The 13,190-nt window shown below is 40.2% G+C and overlaps 1 protein-coding gene across 2 annotated transcripts in view; it reads left to right on the top strand.

Annotated features, from left to right (window-relative positions):
• TDRD7 (tudor domain containing 7) overlaps positions 1-13,190 on the top strand; it is a 54,972-nt gene that overhangs the window by 28,806 nt on the left and 12,976 nt on the right. The window contains exons 8-12 of one of the 2 annotated variants that reach the window (XM_070431120.1): positions 189-375; positions 4,446-4,557; positions 6,493-6,695; positions 8,054-8,188; positions 10,287-10,373. In XM_070431120.1, the coding sequence (XP_070287221.1) occupies positions 189-375; positions 4,446-4,557; positions 6,493-6,695; positions 8,054-8,188; positions 10,287-10,373 (724 nt within the window). The remainder of the gene's footprint in view (positions 1-188; positions 376-4,445; positions 4,558-6,492; positions 6,696-8,053; positions 8,189-10,286; positions 10,374-13,190) is intronic. The other variant, XM_070431119.1, reaches the window with a different exon arrangement.

Here is a 13,190-nt window from a genome sequence, read left to right as displayed (position 1 = left end):
TGCTCTGTTGTGTGGTATATTGAACCTTGTTCTTGTTTGCATGAGTGCCACAATATTACATTTTCCTTTGTTAGATACAATTGTTTGCTAAATACATGTTCTTCTTCCTGTTGATGTAAGCAAGTCTGAATGAATTCTTATAGATTGCCTCCTCCTGTGTTGCTTCATTTGTGTTCTCTTTAATCCAGGTATGTGGGCAAAGACTACTCTGCTGCTCAGGAATTAATGGAAGATGAAATGAAGGATTATTACAGTAGGACCCCGAGGATCACACCAGTCCAGACTGTGCATGTTGGGCAGTTACTGGCTGTCCATGCCGAGGAGGACGCTTGGTTACGGGCCCAGATCACCTCGACAGAAGGGAACAGAATCAAGGCAAGCACTTGTTTACTTTGTCGTAGAATTCTGAAGACAAGCACAGGAGTTTTCAAGTAAAAATGCTGCTTCTGATCGTGTACCCTAAGGACACAATAAACTGTTTTATTTACTCCAGAGGTTGAAAAGATAATCTATAAAAGATTTTCACTGTCAGCTTTTAAGTCAGTGGTAGTTATATTATCTCAAAGTTTTAGTGAAAACAACAACAAAAAATTCTCCGTGGAAGTGTCTGTAACCCATGATGTAATCAGGAAGAGCCCTTTATTCTCATTGCCTGGGAAAAAGAATAAATACTGATCACAGTTCTGTGAGTATCTGGTCAAGGTCAGTACTTCAAAGTGAGGGAAACAGTACAGATCAGAGGAGATCACAGCCTTCCTGTCCCTCTTCTGCCATCAGCTGAGGACCCCAAATAGCACTTAGACATGCTCTGAGGCCTGCCTTCTTAGTCGGCTTTCACCAGTCTCTCCCCTCAGCAGGCTCTGCGACTCCAAGACTTGGCGTGTCCCTGGTGGTCAGCCTTTCCCCATTGCCTCCTCTTTCCCTCAGTGCAGAGACCGAGAACTAGAACTCTCTGGCCCTGAAAACACTGTTTTGTCTCGATTTTACAAGCACAGAAATACACTTCTGTTTCTATGGTCTCTGTCCCATAATATAAAACGTGTTCCTAAAACTAATGTAATATTGTATGCTAACTGCAATGGACAAATAAATTAAAAATAAATAAAAACGTTCCTTGTGCTAGTGTCAGCCCCTGGCAGATAATCCCTTTTGTGTCCCTAAGTGCAGATAGCTTCTTTCTGAATCTGAGCATCAGTCCATCAGGTACTCTCCCCTGAAACCCTGCCTTCAAATACAGGGTCAGGAGGTTAGAAAGGGAGGCTGGCTGTTTCCTGCCCAGTTTGTTCAATAGGAGGTACCCTGACCACCCAGCCACCGTTTGCCATTCACAGAGAAATTTAGGAAATTCCTTAACCAAATCTACCGAGGTAAAACTTTAAGCAATTTGATAACTAACTTTTAAAATCTGAAAATTGGCTAGCAGTTTCTAGTTTCTTAAAAGTTAACTCTTTACCATGTGGACCTTAAATATTTACACAGGAGGAAACATAGGTCCACAAAAAGGCTTGTACACACATTTGTAGCAGCTTTATTACTAAGAGTATAATCTGGAAACAACCCAAATGTTCACCAACAGGTGAATATATAAATATAAATAAATTATAGTTTATCCATATAATGGCATACTATCTATACTAATAAAAAGGTAATATGCTAATTAGACCGGGAGACCTTCTGCACGTCCTTCTGGACAAAGCCATGGTGGCAGGGCTGAGGCAGAGGCGGTTAGGGGATATCAGGCCAGGAGGGGAGGGCAGTTGGGGGTGATCAGGCCAGCAGGTGGGGGACAGTTGGGGGCCAGCAGGACAGCAGGGGGGGCAGTTGGGGGTGAGCAGGCCAGCAGGGGGTGGCAGTTGGAGGCAATAAGGCAGGCAAGGAGGGGAAGTTGGGGGTGAGAAGGCCGGCACAGGGGGGCAGTCAGGGGTGAGCAGGCCAGCAGGGGGGGCAGTCGGGGGCGAGCAGGCCGGCAGGGGGGGCGCAGTTGGGGGCAAGCAGGCCAGTGGGGGAAGCAGTCCGGGGCGAGCAGGCCGGCAGGGCAGGCAGTTGGGGGCAAGCAGGCCGGCAGGGCAGGCAGTTGGGGCGATCAGGCCAGCAGAGGGGGGCAGTTAGGGGTGATCAGGCCAGAAGGGGGGCACAGTTGGGGGCAATCAGGCCAGCAAGCAGAGTGGTTATGGGCGATCAGGCGGGCAGGCAGGTGAACAGTTAGGAGCCAGCAGTCCCGGATTGCAAGAGGGATGTCCAACTGCGGGTTTAGGCCCGATCCCACAGGCAGTCAGACGTCCTCCAAGGGGTCCCAGATTGGAGAGGGTGCAGGCCGGGCTGAGGGAAACCCCCCTCCCCATGTGCACAAATGTCATGCACCAGGCCACTAGTTCAACAATAAAAGGCATGAACTGCTAAATAATTCTATATTAGTGAAGTCGAGAATGGGGAAAGTTTATCTGTATGATAGAACTTGGATCAGTGGTTGCCTGGGACAGGAGGTGGAGGGGGGTTAATTGCAAAGGAGAAAGAGAACTCTTTGGAGCGGCAGATGGTCTATTATCTTGATTGTGTGGTATCTACATTTGTCAAAACCCATCAAACTATACTTTAAATGGGCATTTTTAACTCAGTGTAAATTGTACTTGGATGAAAATATAAGCAGGCCCCACGACTGTTGAGTATGAGAAACAGGAACATGAGGTTGGTGCCAGTTTGCCTGACCAGACTCACATCTCGAGAGTCTGCTGGTTATTGCTCAGGTGGTGCTGTGAGATCTTTGGCCACTTGATGGTGCCAGAGAACCAGGAATGGACTGGGGCCTGATAGGATTCTGAGCCTGTTTGTGCTGATCCACGACATCCACAGAGTGTGGAGAGTCAAGCTGGGTAATCCATGGGCAGATGTTTCATAGTCGTCAGCTGCCATACAAATAGATGATATCGTGATTTAAAAAAAGAAAAGAAAAGCTCTCAACATGACAGAAAACTTTTGAAGATTTCAGAGCAGTTATTCTTCAGTCTGTTTGTCAGTGCTAGGAATATATTCTAAATTTCCCAGGAATCACGATCACATATTCTATCCTACTGTCAGGTCATGGTATCTCCAGTTTGGGTCTGGGAAGAGCAGAATCCACGTGGCAGGCGGTGGTAGCTATTAAAGGAAACAAAGCTGCCTGAATCCTGAGGCCTGTGGGAGGAAGAACAGGTGCTAAGTTGAGACTGGAGACATGGACCTGTCTGCTGAAATGGCAGGCTGCCTGCAGTAGGGCCCCTGCCGAGATCTAGGCCGAGGGAGCAGTGAGTCGATATGGACTCTGAGAGCCGGTTCTCTCCAATAGGCCATGTACAGGCTCCACCGATCCAATGATCAGGTGGTCAGGGAAAGGCAGGTCTCTAGCCTTATCTTCCTTAGATTCTCTGCTTGAAGGAAGTTTTGTTTTGTGTGTTTGGTGCCATAATCTAAGAACTAAGAAACTGTGAACATTAATTTGCTGCAGAAAGTAAAACGATTACCTAGTCTTTCTGTGCCCTGGGCTTTGCTTTATTTTGTTTTTGTAATAACAGTCAACTGCTTTAACTAGAGGAGCAGCCTCCCGGTGTCCCTCAGATTCTTATTTATCATTCTAAAACACAGCTTAATGTTTTTTCTCAAAAAAGGGCTTTGCTTATAGAGTCCTTTTCAAGGGCAGGTTCTGCTCATACTTTAAAAATACTATCCAGGCTCTTAATGATCTGCTCTAATGGCGAGGAAGTGTGGTGCAGATTTCTGCAAACACAGAACTCTGTCCAGCAGATTTGGGGCCTTTTGCTGAGCTAAATGAAGGCCTACCCAACTCTATACCCGGAAAATAACAAAACAAGCAAGCGTTTGTTTGTATGTGTAGAATTCAGTGTCACCCAGCCATGGCATCGTTGTTGTCATCGACAGAAAGCATCTCGGTCCCTGGAAGCATAATATCTGAGAGCAGCCATCCTGGATGCTGCTTTGGGAATTTAGAATCTGATAAATACCATCAGAGTGACTCCCTCTCTAGGAACAAATAGCGCTGCCTCAGGATACAAATCCTTGGTGAAAGGGTGTAAATCAAGAAGGAATAAGCATTATGATGTTAATAAAAGGGAGGGGCAGTCGTGGCTGGCAGACCCAGATGGGTTTGCTGCCGAGAAGCTGGCAACAACAGAGCATCAGAGCTCAGCAGGCTTCCGTTTCCTCCCCGTTGGAAAGTGCATTAGAGGAGTGCGGCTGGAAGTCAGGAGCCCTGGCTTCCCTGGTCCCAGCCCCAGCCTTTCTCTTCCAGGTTAAGCCAGGGGCACCTCTCCTGGCATTTCCCAGGCAGTGTGGCCCCACTTAAATGGTGATCATGGAATAAAATAGAACCAATTAAGTACCTCAAGTGATTTTTTAAGAAGTGAGGATAAAGAATTTTACTTGAACCTAAGCATTGTTTCTGTTATCATTAGGTATGCTATGTTGACTATGGATTTAGTGAAAATGTTGAAAAGAGCAAAGCATACAAATTGAACCCAAGGTTCTGTTCCCTCTCATTCCAAGCTACAAAGTGTAAGCTAGCAGGTAAGAGGAACTTTTTTGAAAGCTCTTTCCATTTTGATACGTTATTACCATTGTACTTTGTGGTTAAATCCTAAAATGTACTAAATATCCGAAGGTGTTATAATGTGTTATTTTTTGAAAGGTATAAATATCATGTCTAATATAATCTTTATCAGATGTGATCATTATAAAAATGTAATGTTTTTATTATATTTTTGTTATATAGAACATACATATTTTATTTTATTATAAATATGTCTGTTGGCCATCTTAAAGGATTGTTGTTTTTTATCTAAATTTCCAGTAACAACTGCTGGAGGTCCTGTATCATGGAATTTGATCAGTTTAAATCATGTTGTTCAAACTGTTTTGAAGTGACTCCCAGCTTCATTCATTCCTAGCGAGATGGACTCTGGGTGCTGCTTACTACCAAGTAACACACTTCCATGCTCCCAAGCATGAGTTTGGCTACGGGTCATGTGCACTCTCTGGCAGTCACTGTTCTTTCCTTTCCTCCTCAAGGAGCATAGAGGAATGCACATGTGTGAGAGGGACATTGTAGGGATAAACTGGAAATATGGAGGATACAGTGGCCATGTTAGTGATGAAGAAAGACATTGAAATATGTATGCATCATGCCAGGAGAGGCTGAGCTAAATTCAGAAAATGATCAAAATTCTTTCATGAGAATTAGCCCTGTGAAGAAATCCCTCCTTCCCAGGAAGGGTAAATCTTTGTGTCAGAGGAGCTGGGTTTGGCTCTATCTGTGGGATAAACCTCAAGTTATTTTAAAAGCCTGTTACAAACCTGTGGGAGTTCGTTTTGAAAAGAATGTGTCAGCATAGGACAAGATTGAGGATGCTGAAACGAAAGAGCAATTGATAAGAACGATAAAGTCATATGTGTGGAGAACAGAACAAGAATGAGAGAAATGTTGCTCTGAGGGATCCTGTGAGCTTTTGCTGATGGACCTAAAGGCAAAAAATATAGAAATAGACATTATAGTACCATTGGGGAGGTGAGAGCTAGTTTTAATTAGTTTAATGATTAACTTAAAGTTGTCACATATACGATACATGGGATTACAATTTTCAAAGAATTTGAAGAGTAATTAGACTAAAACAAAATTCCTCTCTATCCATATTATGATAAACACTATCGAATCTTTCTACAATAAGTCAGAAAGTTCCTTGGTATCTTTAGGGTCATCATGGTATACTTAAAAGAAAGAAGGAGGAAAGAAAGAAGGAAGGAAGAAAGGAATGAAGGGAGGGCGGTTGTCTAAATTTCCAATAAATGCATGTTCATTTTTATAAGAAAAATAATTGTGTATATTTAATTAGAAAATGAAAAAAAGTCAAGGATATAGTTTTGGAAAGAACATTACAAATACATGATGGGCAGACATGATTGATAGCATTTTTTATGCATTAGATTTTTAAAAAATATATGTTCGTATATAAGGTGAAGGTTACTTCTCCTATGGTAGAAATTCTGATTCATGGTCAATTTTTCTTCTTGTTTTAAATTGCCTGCTTTAGTGTGAGTATTCCAAAAGGCATCCACATTATAATATATATTTTAAAACCTAAAGGTGGTTATTTAAATGAGATTGTAAAACACAGCTTCCCCATAAAATTTAAGAATTTTGTAGTAGAGTCTTAACTGTAATAAGTATCCAAAACAAACACAACCCAGCTGGCATGGCTCAGTGGTTGAGCCTTGACCTATGAACCAGGAGGTTATGTTTCAATTCCTGGTCAGGGCACATGCCTGGGTTGCAGTGTGGGGCATGCAGGAGGTAGCGATCAATGATACCCTCATTGATGTTTCTATCTCTCGCTCCCTTTCCCTTCTTCTCTGAAATAAGTAAATAAATAAAAACCACAATCCATCTATCCATCTTAAAATGATTCTTCTAACTAAGTAGAAATTAAAATATTCACTGTTTTTCAGGGTTGGAAGCTCTCAGTGATGATCCTGGTTTAGTGAAGGTGGTTGAATCTTTAACTTGTGGGAAGATCTTTGCAGTGGAAATTCTTGAAAAAGCTGATATTCCACTTGTTATTCTGTATGATACCTCAGGAGAAGATGATATCAATATCAATGCCACCTGCTTAAAGGCCATATGTGACAAGTCACTCGAGGCTCACCTTCAGGTACCACTGTGACCACTGCTATCATCTGTTATACATATCATAGGAAAGGAAGTTATCAGAAAAGGATGTTGTAAATTTTAGGCTAACGCTAGATACAGACAGATTACATACATACTGAGAAAAAGGGGCAGAGGGGCTGGAAGTGAGGAACATGCCAAAACCATAATAGTAATTATTAGGAATTGGATCTTTGTTTTATTTTCTAGTTTCTATAATATATGTAATAACTTCATATGAAATTATTTTGCAAAGACAATAGGGGAGGATATTACAAAAGACGAGAAAATTAAATCAATGAAGATGTCTATTAAAGAACTAGAGGCCCGATGCACGAAATTTGTGCAAGAGTAGGCCTTCCTTCCCCCAGCTGCCAGCACCGGTTTCCCTCTGGCACCCGGCACCAGGCTTCCCTTGCAGCTCCAGCCTCGTCCAGACTAGCATATTATGCTTTTATTATTATATATTAGCTTTAACATTTTAATAATGTGAAGAATAAAACCTTTAAATAAATTATAAAACAAACAAAAATAAATTATAAAACAGCCACTGTAAAGAATAGGATGAGATGTTAAAAATGATCATTTTAAAAGCTTCATGGCAATGTTGGGAAAATATTTGTTTTAATGAGTAGAACAACAGTGAATTATTTTTATATTATGATTTGACTAAAGATGACTAAATTAAACCTCTACTGTGATTAAACATTTTTTAAATTATAAAACTCTTGTGGCCTGTGGACACAGATTAGAAAGTAGGTGATAATGGGATTGATTTGGTGATAATTTTTTATTTCCATTTCTGTAATGTTGAAAAAATATGTTTTATGTAATAATTCTTTTTCTAAATTAATGGAGAGAAAATAAACTAAAGTGAAGGATATTCTCAGCTTTTCAGACAATGGAAAGTGTTAATAAGTTAATGTATGCAAAAAGTCTGTTATATGCCTGATACAGATGATATCAGATATTTCTTTTGGAAAGAGAGGAACCTAAATTAGTTTTTACATTTAAGTTATGGATTTTATTCTGTCCTATTTATCCTCCAGCTTAGAAGATTTTTACATATGTGTTTATTGATTTCAGAGAGGAAGGCAGAGGGAAGGAGAGATAGAAACATCAATGATGAGAGAGAATCATTGATTGGCTGCCTCCTGCATGCCTCCTACTGGGGATCGAGCCTGCAACCTGGGCATGTGCTCTTGACTGGAATTGAACCCGGGACTCTTCAGTCTGCAGGTCGTATCCACTGAGCCAAACCAGCTGGGGTGAACTTAGAAGATTTTTAGATAGATACCCCTTACATAGGGAGGAACTATGCTCTATTTTCAAGCCTCCTTGGCATGTCCTTGTTCGTTCCAGGTTGATGCCATGTACACAAATGTCAGAGTGACTAATATTTGCTCTGATGGCACACTCTACTGCCAGGTGCCTTGTAAGGGGCTGAACAAGCTCAATGACCTTCTGCATAAGATAGAGGATTACTTCCATTGTAAGGTATGTCAGAGCGTCATCTACCTGTAAAGTTAGTCCTGAAATTGCAAATAAGTGGCCTCTACGTTTATGTACATATGAGTAACTTTTGAATAGTTTGAGGTAGAATAGTGGGTAATAGCCACAGACTGCCAGTGTAAAACAAAACAAAACCCTTCCCCACACACACTAGTTTCTGCATTATAAAATGAGGGTAAAACTGTGTACATGTGGGATTGTCAGGAGAACAAGTTGCAAGCCTGCTTAATGAGCACAGAGCCTGGCTAATTAAGTAAGTGCTCGGCAACTGATAGATTTGTTACTGATAAGGTGCAGGTGATGATCCTACAGTGCCTGCCTGTCTGCCAGAGCCAGCTGGCTCCTCTGCCTTGGGCAGCAGTGAAACCATGGAATTTAGGAGAATAAGACCTCTGGCATCATCTCCCCCAAGCTCTTTATGGTCTCTGAGAACCTACCACCTCAGCAAATGTGGTTCTGCAGTTTAAATTTATTAATGAGCTTCTTACCCTTTAAATCTAGTAGTCTTTTCTGAATCAGGATATGTAGAGGTTTTGATTTAAGGTTCTAAGCAGTGGTTCTCAACCTTCTGGCCCTTTAAATACAGTTCCTTATGTTGTTACCCAAACATAAAATTATTTTTGTTGCTACTTCATAACTGTAATGTTGCTACTGTTATGAATCATAATGTAAATATCTGATATGCAGGATGGTCTTAGGCGACCCCTGTGAAAGGGTCGTTCGACCGCCAAAGGGGTCGCGACCCACAGGTTGAGAACCGCTGTAAGTGATTTCCTTAGCTCCATTAGGACATTATAGTCACAATGCAGAATATGCTGTGATTTCTGAGTGATAAACCCTAATGCCACTTCCACCCTGACTCCCTCGCCCCTGGAAGTGACCCCTGGCCTCTAACCTACAAAGCACCCTGAGGCCTCGTGGCACTTATGCAGCACTGAACTTTAGCTGTTTGGATAGTGGTTTGTCTTAGAGCAGTGATGGTGAACCTTTTGAGCTCGGTGTGTCAGCATTTTGAAAAACCCTAACTTAACTCTGGTGCTGTGTCACATATAGAAATTTTTGATATTTGCAACCATAGTAAAACAAAGACTTATATTTTTTATTTTGATTTTATATATTTAAATGCCATTTAACAAAGAAAAATCAACCCAAAAAATGAGTTCACGTGTCACCTCTGACACGCGTGTCAGAGGTTCGCCATCACTGTCTTAGAGTGTAGGCTTCTTGAGGGCAGAGACTGAGCTTTACTGGTAAGCGCCTTCATTTAGGTGCTGTAGTACCTAATCCAGTGTTTTACATAGAATGGTATTTCCTAAATTTGTGCTGAATCCGGTTAAGCCTGTATTCAGACTACAGCCTAGAATTAAGGCATTAAATCTATAGTTTTGCCTCTTTCTGTGTTAGAGATGTTTTAGATAGATCTCAAGGTCATTACTTAGGATTGATTTGCTAGTCTATCTTGGAGAAATCTGACATATCCAGAGAGGCTGACGCCAGCGCTCATTTGCATGCATGTGCTTACAACCTATGGTGGTGACAAGCACTCTGGATAGTCCCTGGTGCTCTTGTAACCCAAGTGGAGGCATGACCTGTGGGGAAGAGTAAGATACCGCGGCAGGTCCCCAGCTTCAAGGGTGGAGCAGAGGAGGATGAAGAGACCTAAAGCTATGATGTGTTGGCTTTCATGGGCTCTGATGTCCATATTTTAAAATCCTGTCTTTGAATCTAACTGTTAAGTGATGAATAAAGAGACCGTATTGACAGCTCGCCCAGCCTCCTCACTGTTCTGCTCTTTGTCGAATTCATCCTCCCTCTTCATGTTTAGCTGATGGCGCCAGAGCCTGCATGAATCACACTGACCTCCCTCCTGGTCTTTTTAGACATTTTAACAAGGCTGATTTATGAGCCATGTGCAAGGACGGAGCGTAGATCGCTGCCATCGACAAGTGCAGAGAAGCGAGGCAGAAGTTCTGTGACCCTGGGCTTGTATCCTCGGATTGCATGTGCCACTGGCTGTTTCCCTAGTGGTGTAGCAGATGCTCTTTGCTGAGAGTAATAAAGTGTCATGCATTCTGTTTTGCAGCACATGACCTCAGAGTACTTCGTTTCCTTACCCTTCTGTGGGAAGATCTGCCTCTTCCATTGCAAAGGAAAATGGTTGCGAGTAGAGGTAAAAATTCGTCACTTGACTTTTTATAAAACTTATTATGAAATATTTCAAACATACAGACAAGTTTTTTAAAAAAATGGAAAAAGCAATTTGAGAAATAAAATACGACCAAGATGGCCAATGCTCCCTGTCTTCAAACCCTTTCTTCTACTGCCACCCCTGAATTTGGTGTTTCTCATTCCTATTCATTTCGTTTTACTTTTGCTATGTTTGTATCTATATACATACACTTTTACTATCTAGATACTTTCATATATAGGTACTAGAAATAAAGAAATGAATATAAATATTTATAATAAAAATAAATGAACATGGTATAACTAGATGAAAAATGTTTTTAAAATATATATAAATAGTAAAATGTATTGGTTCTTCTGAGACATGCGTTTTATTCTTTGTGAGATTCATCCATGTCCACATGTGCAGCTCTGGTGCATTTGTTTTCATTGCTGTGTGAAGTAACCATGTGTGAATATGCCAACATTGTCATTCCATTCTCCTGATGATGGATATTTAGGTTGTTTCTAATGGTTTGTTATGAACAATGCCACCACGAACCTTCCTGTGCATATCCCCCAGGGCACATGTGTAGGGAAGGCAGTTCTGGGTATAGGAAACACATACCTTCAGCTTCATGAGATGATTGCCTAACTGCTCTCCACAGTCACCCTTCCATTGACGCTGTGACCCTTTGAGAGTTCCAGCTTCTTGGAGCATCTCAAACCCTCTCTCCCTCCTGCCCAGAATGGCTTTGGCTTCATTGTTCACACACTCCTCTATTTCCAGTCCCTAACGAGTGTCTTATTTTCTTACGAGCTCAGTTATGAATTTGAAAGGTTTGTTATATTTTATCATGTATTTCTGCATGTTTTTCAAAGATGGATTTTTTATTTTTGTGGTTACTGTTTCTTTCTGTTCTTTGTGTCTTTTTTTAAACATAGCTAATTTTCCCAATTGTTAAAATGGAGAAGTTGGGCTTCATTTTATTTTCTCTGTTTTTCCTTTGTTACAGAGGTTCTTAATCTAGGTGTGGAGACCTCTACTTTCAGGGTTCTTGCAAATTGTGTGTGTGTGTGTGTGTGTGTGTGTGTGTGTGTATTATGTATCTTGGGGGAAAATATCTATAATTTTTGTAAGATTCTCAAAGAAACTAACCCTAAGAAGGAAAGAACCATTGCTCTATTGATTTTTAATACTGTGTAAGCAATATATTGAAAACTAAATTATACTGATTTTCCCTTTATTTCAGTAAAACTTGGTCATGTCTACTTTAACGAATGCAGCGATTTTGAAGTAATTCTTGTCATTAATGCGAATGTGTCTCAGAAGGCTGAGATCTGGGTTATAGGAACAAGAGTTTTGTGCTTAGCTATAAACTTCAAAAACATGACTCATTAAGAAGAACATGGCATTATTTGAATTTTAAAGTTTGTGATGTTTAGTGTATAATATATAAATGCACAAATACTAATTTCTTTAAACTTTTATTTTGAAATAATTTTAGACTTTTAAAGAATTGCAGAAATAGTTCAGAGTTCCTATATGCCTCTTACTGACCATCTCCAAATGTTATCATCTTGCATATAACCAATATCAAAACCAGGAAACTAACATTGACACAATATTATTAACTACACTTCAGAACTTACTGACATTTCCCAGATTGTCCCTCAAATGCCCTTTGTCTGGCCCAGGATCACAAGTTGTGTTTAGTTGTCATGTCCTCTCAGTTTTCTCCAACCTGGCAGTTGCCTTGTCTTTGTTGTTCATGGCCTTTTAAAGGGCGGCAAAATTTTGTAGATTATCTCTCAACTTCAGTTTCTTCAGGCTATGCCTATTTGGTAAAAATAACTTTTCAGCATATGCTCAAATCTTTAGAATCATATCTAGTACTATTTTTATTACTATCAAATTGTGTATTGAATATCTTTGAGATAGCAAAAGTGTTTATTCTTTTAGTGATGCACATAGAAAATTAAGGAAGGAAAATTGATTAATGAAAAGCAGATCATGTGTTTAAATGATATATTTGCTCTTGACACATCAATTTGAGTACCTATGCATTTTTAACTTATTCTATACATCCAGTCAGCTTCATTTCGTGGTTGTCCATCTCCCTGCCATTATTCTTCCTCTAAACACATCCTGAGTGGTCTGCATTCACTTTCTACAGTATCATATGTTCTAATTTTTGTAAATCAATTTTTTGTAAAAGCATGGATAAAAGACTAAAAGGATAATTATAACCTATAGAATATATATGTATATATTATTCACTTATAGGATATATGTGAAATGCCAATTCTAGGCATTTTCTCCTCCTGAAAGCTTGCTCTAACATCTACTTCCTGTCTGGGTCAGGTGCCCATCCTCTATGTTCTCATAGTTTCTAACTTTATTATTGCCTGTACTACATTATTTTATGATTATATATTTGTATTATCTCTTATGAGACTAGGAACTCTTTAAGATGCGAAAGTATATCTCTGTGGCCCAATTATGCCTGGATATAATAAGTATTCAATATATAACATTCCTACTAATATAAATACTCAGTGTATATGTTTGAATAAATACATTTTAGAAGGCTGCCTCATTGTACTGTTTGTGTTTATCATATCTTAAGAGATTTAAAAATTGTATTAATAAAGTATTCTCTGGGGCAGTGAATAGGCTTTACTTCTGGGAAATCTGACTTCCATGCCAAGACTGGTTCAGTTATTCATGGCAGTCACTATGTTGAAGGCACCACCATTCCTATGGTGGCAATTAGTGCAGTGTAGGCATGAAGTTCCCGCCCAGATGACCATCCTCATG

This window comes from Myotis yumanensis, unplaced genomic scaffold (genome assembly GCF_028538775.1).
Source record: "Myotis yumanensis isolate MYYU_CA2020_CCGP unplaced genomic scaffold, mMyoYum1.0.hap1 SCAF_12, whole genome shotgun sequence".
In the NCBI taxonomy this organism is placed as follows: Eukaryota; Metazoa; Chordata; class Mammalia; order Chiroptera; family Vespertilionidae; genus Myotis; species Myotis yumanensis.
This window is presented reverse-complemented; position numbering and strand designations above follow the sequence as displayed.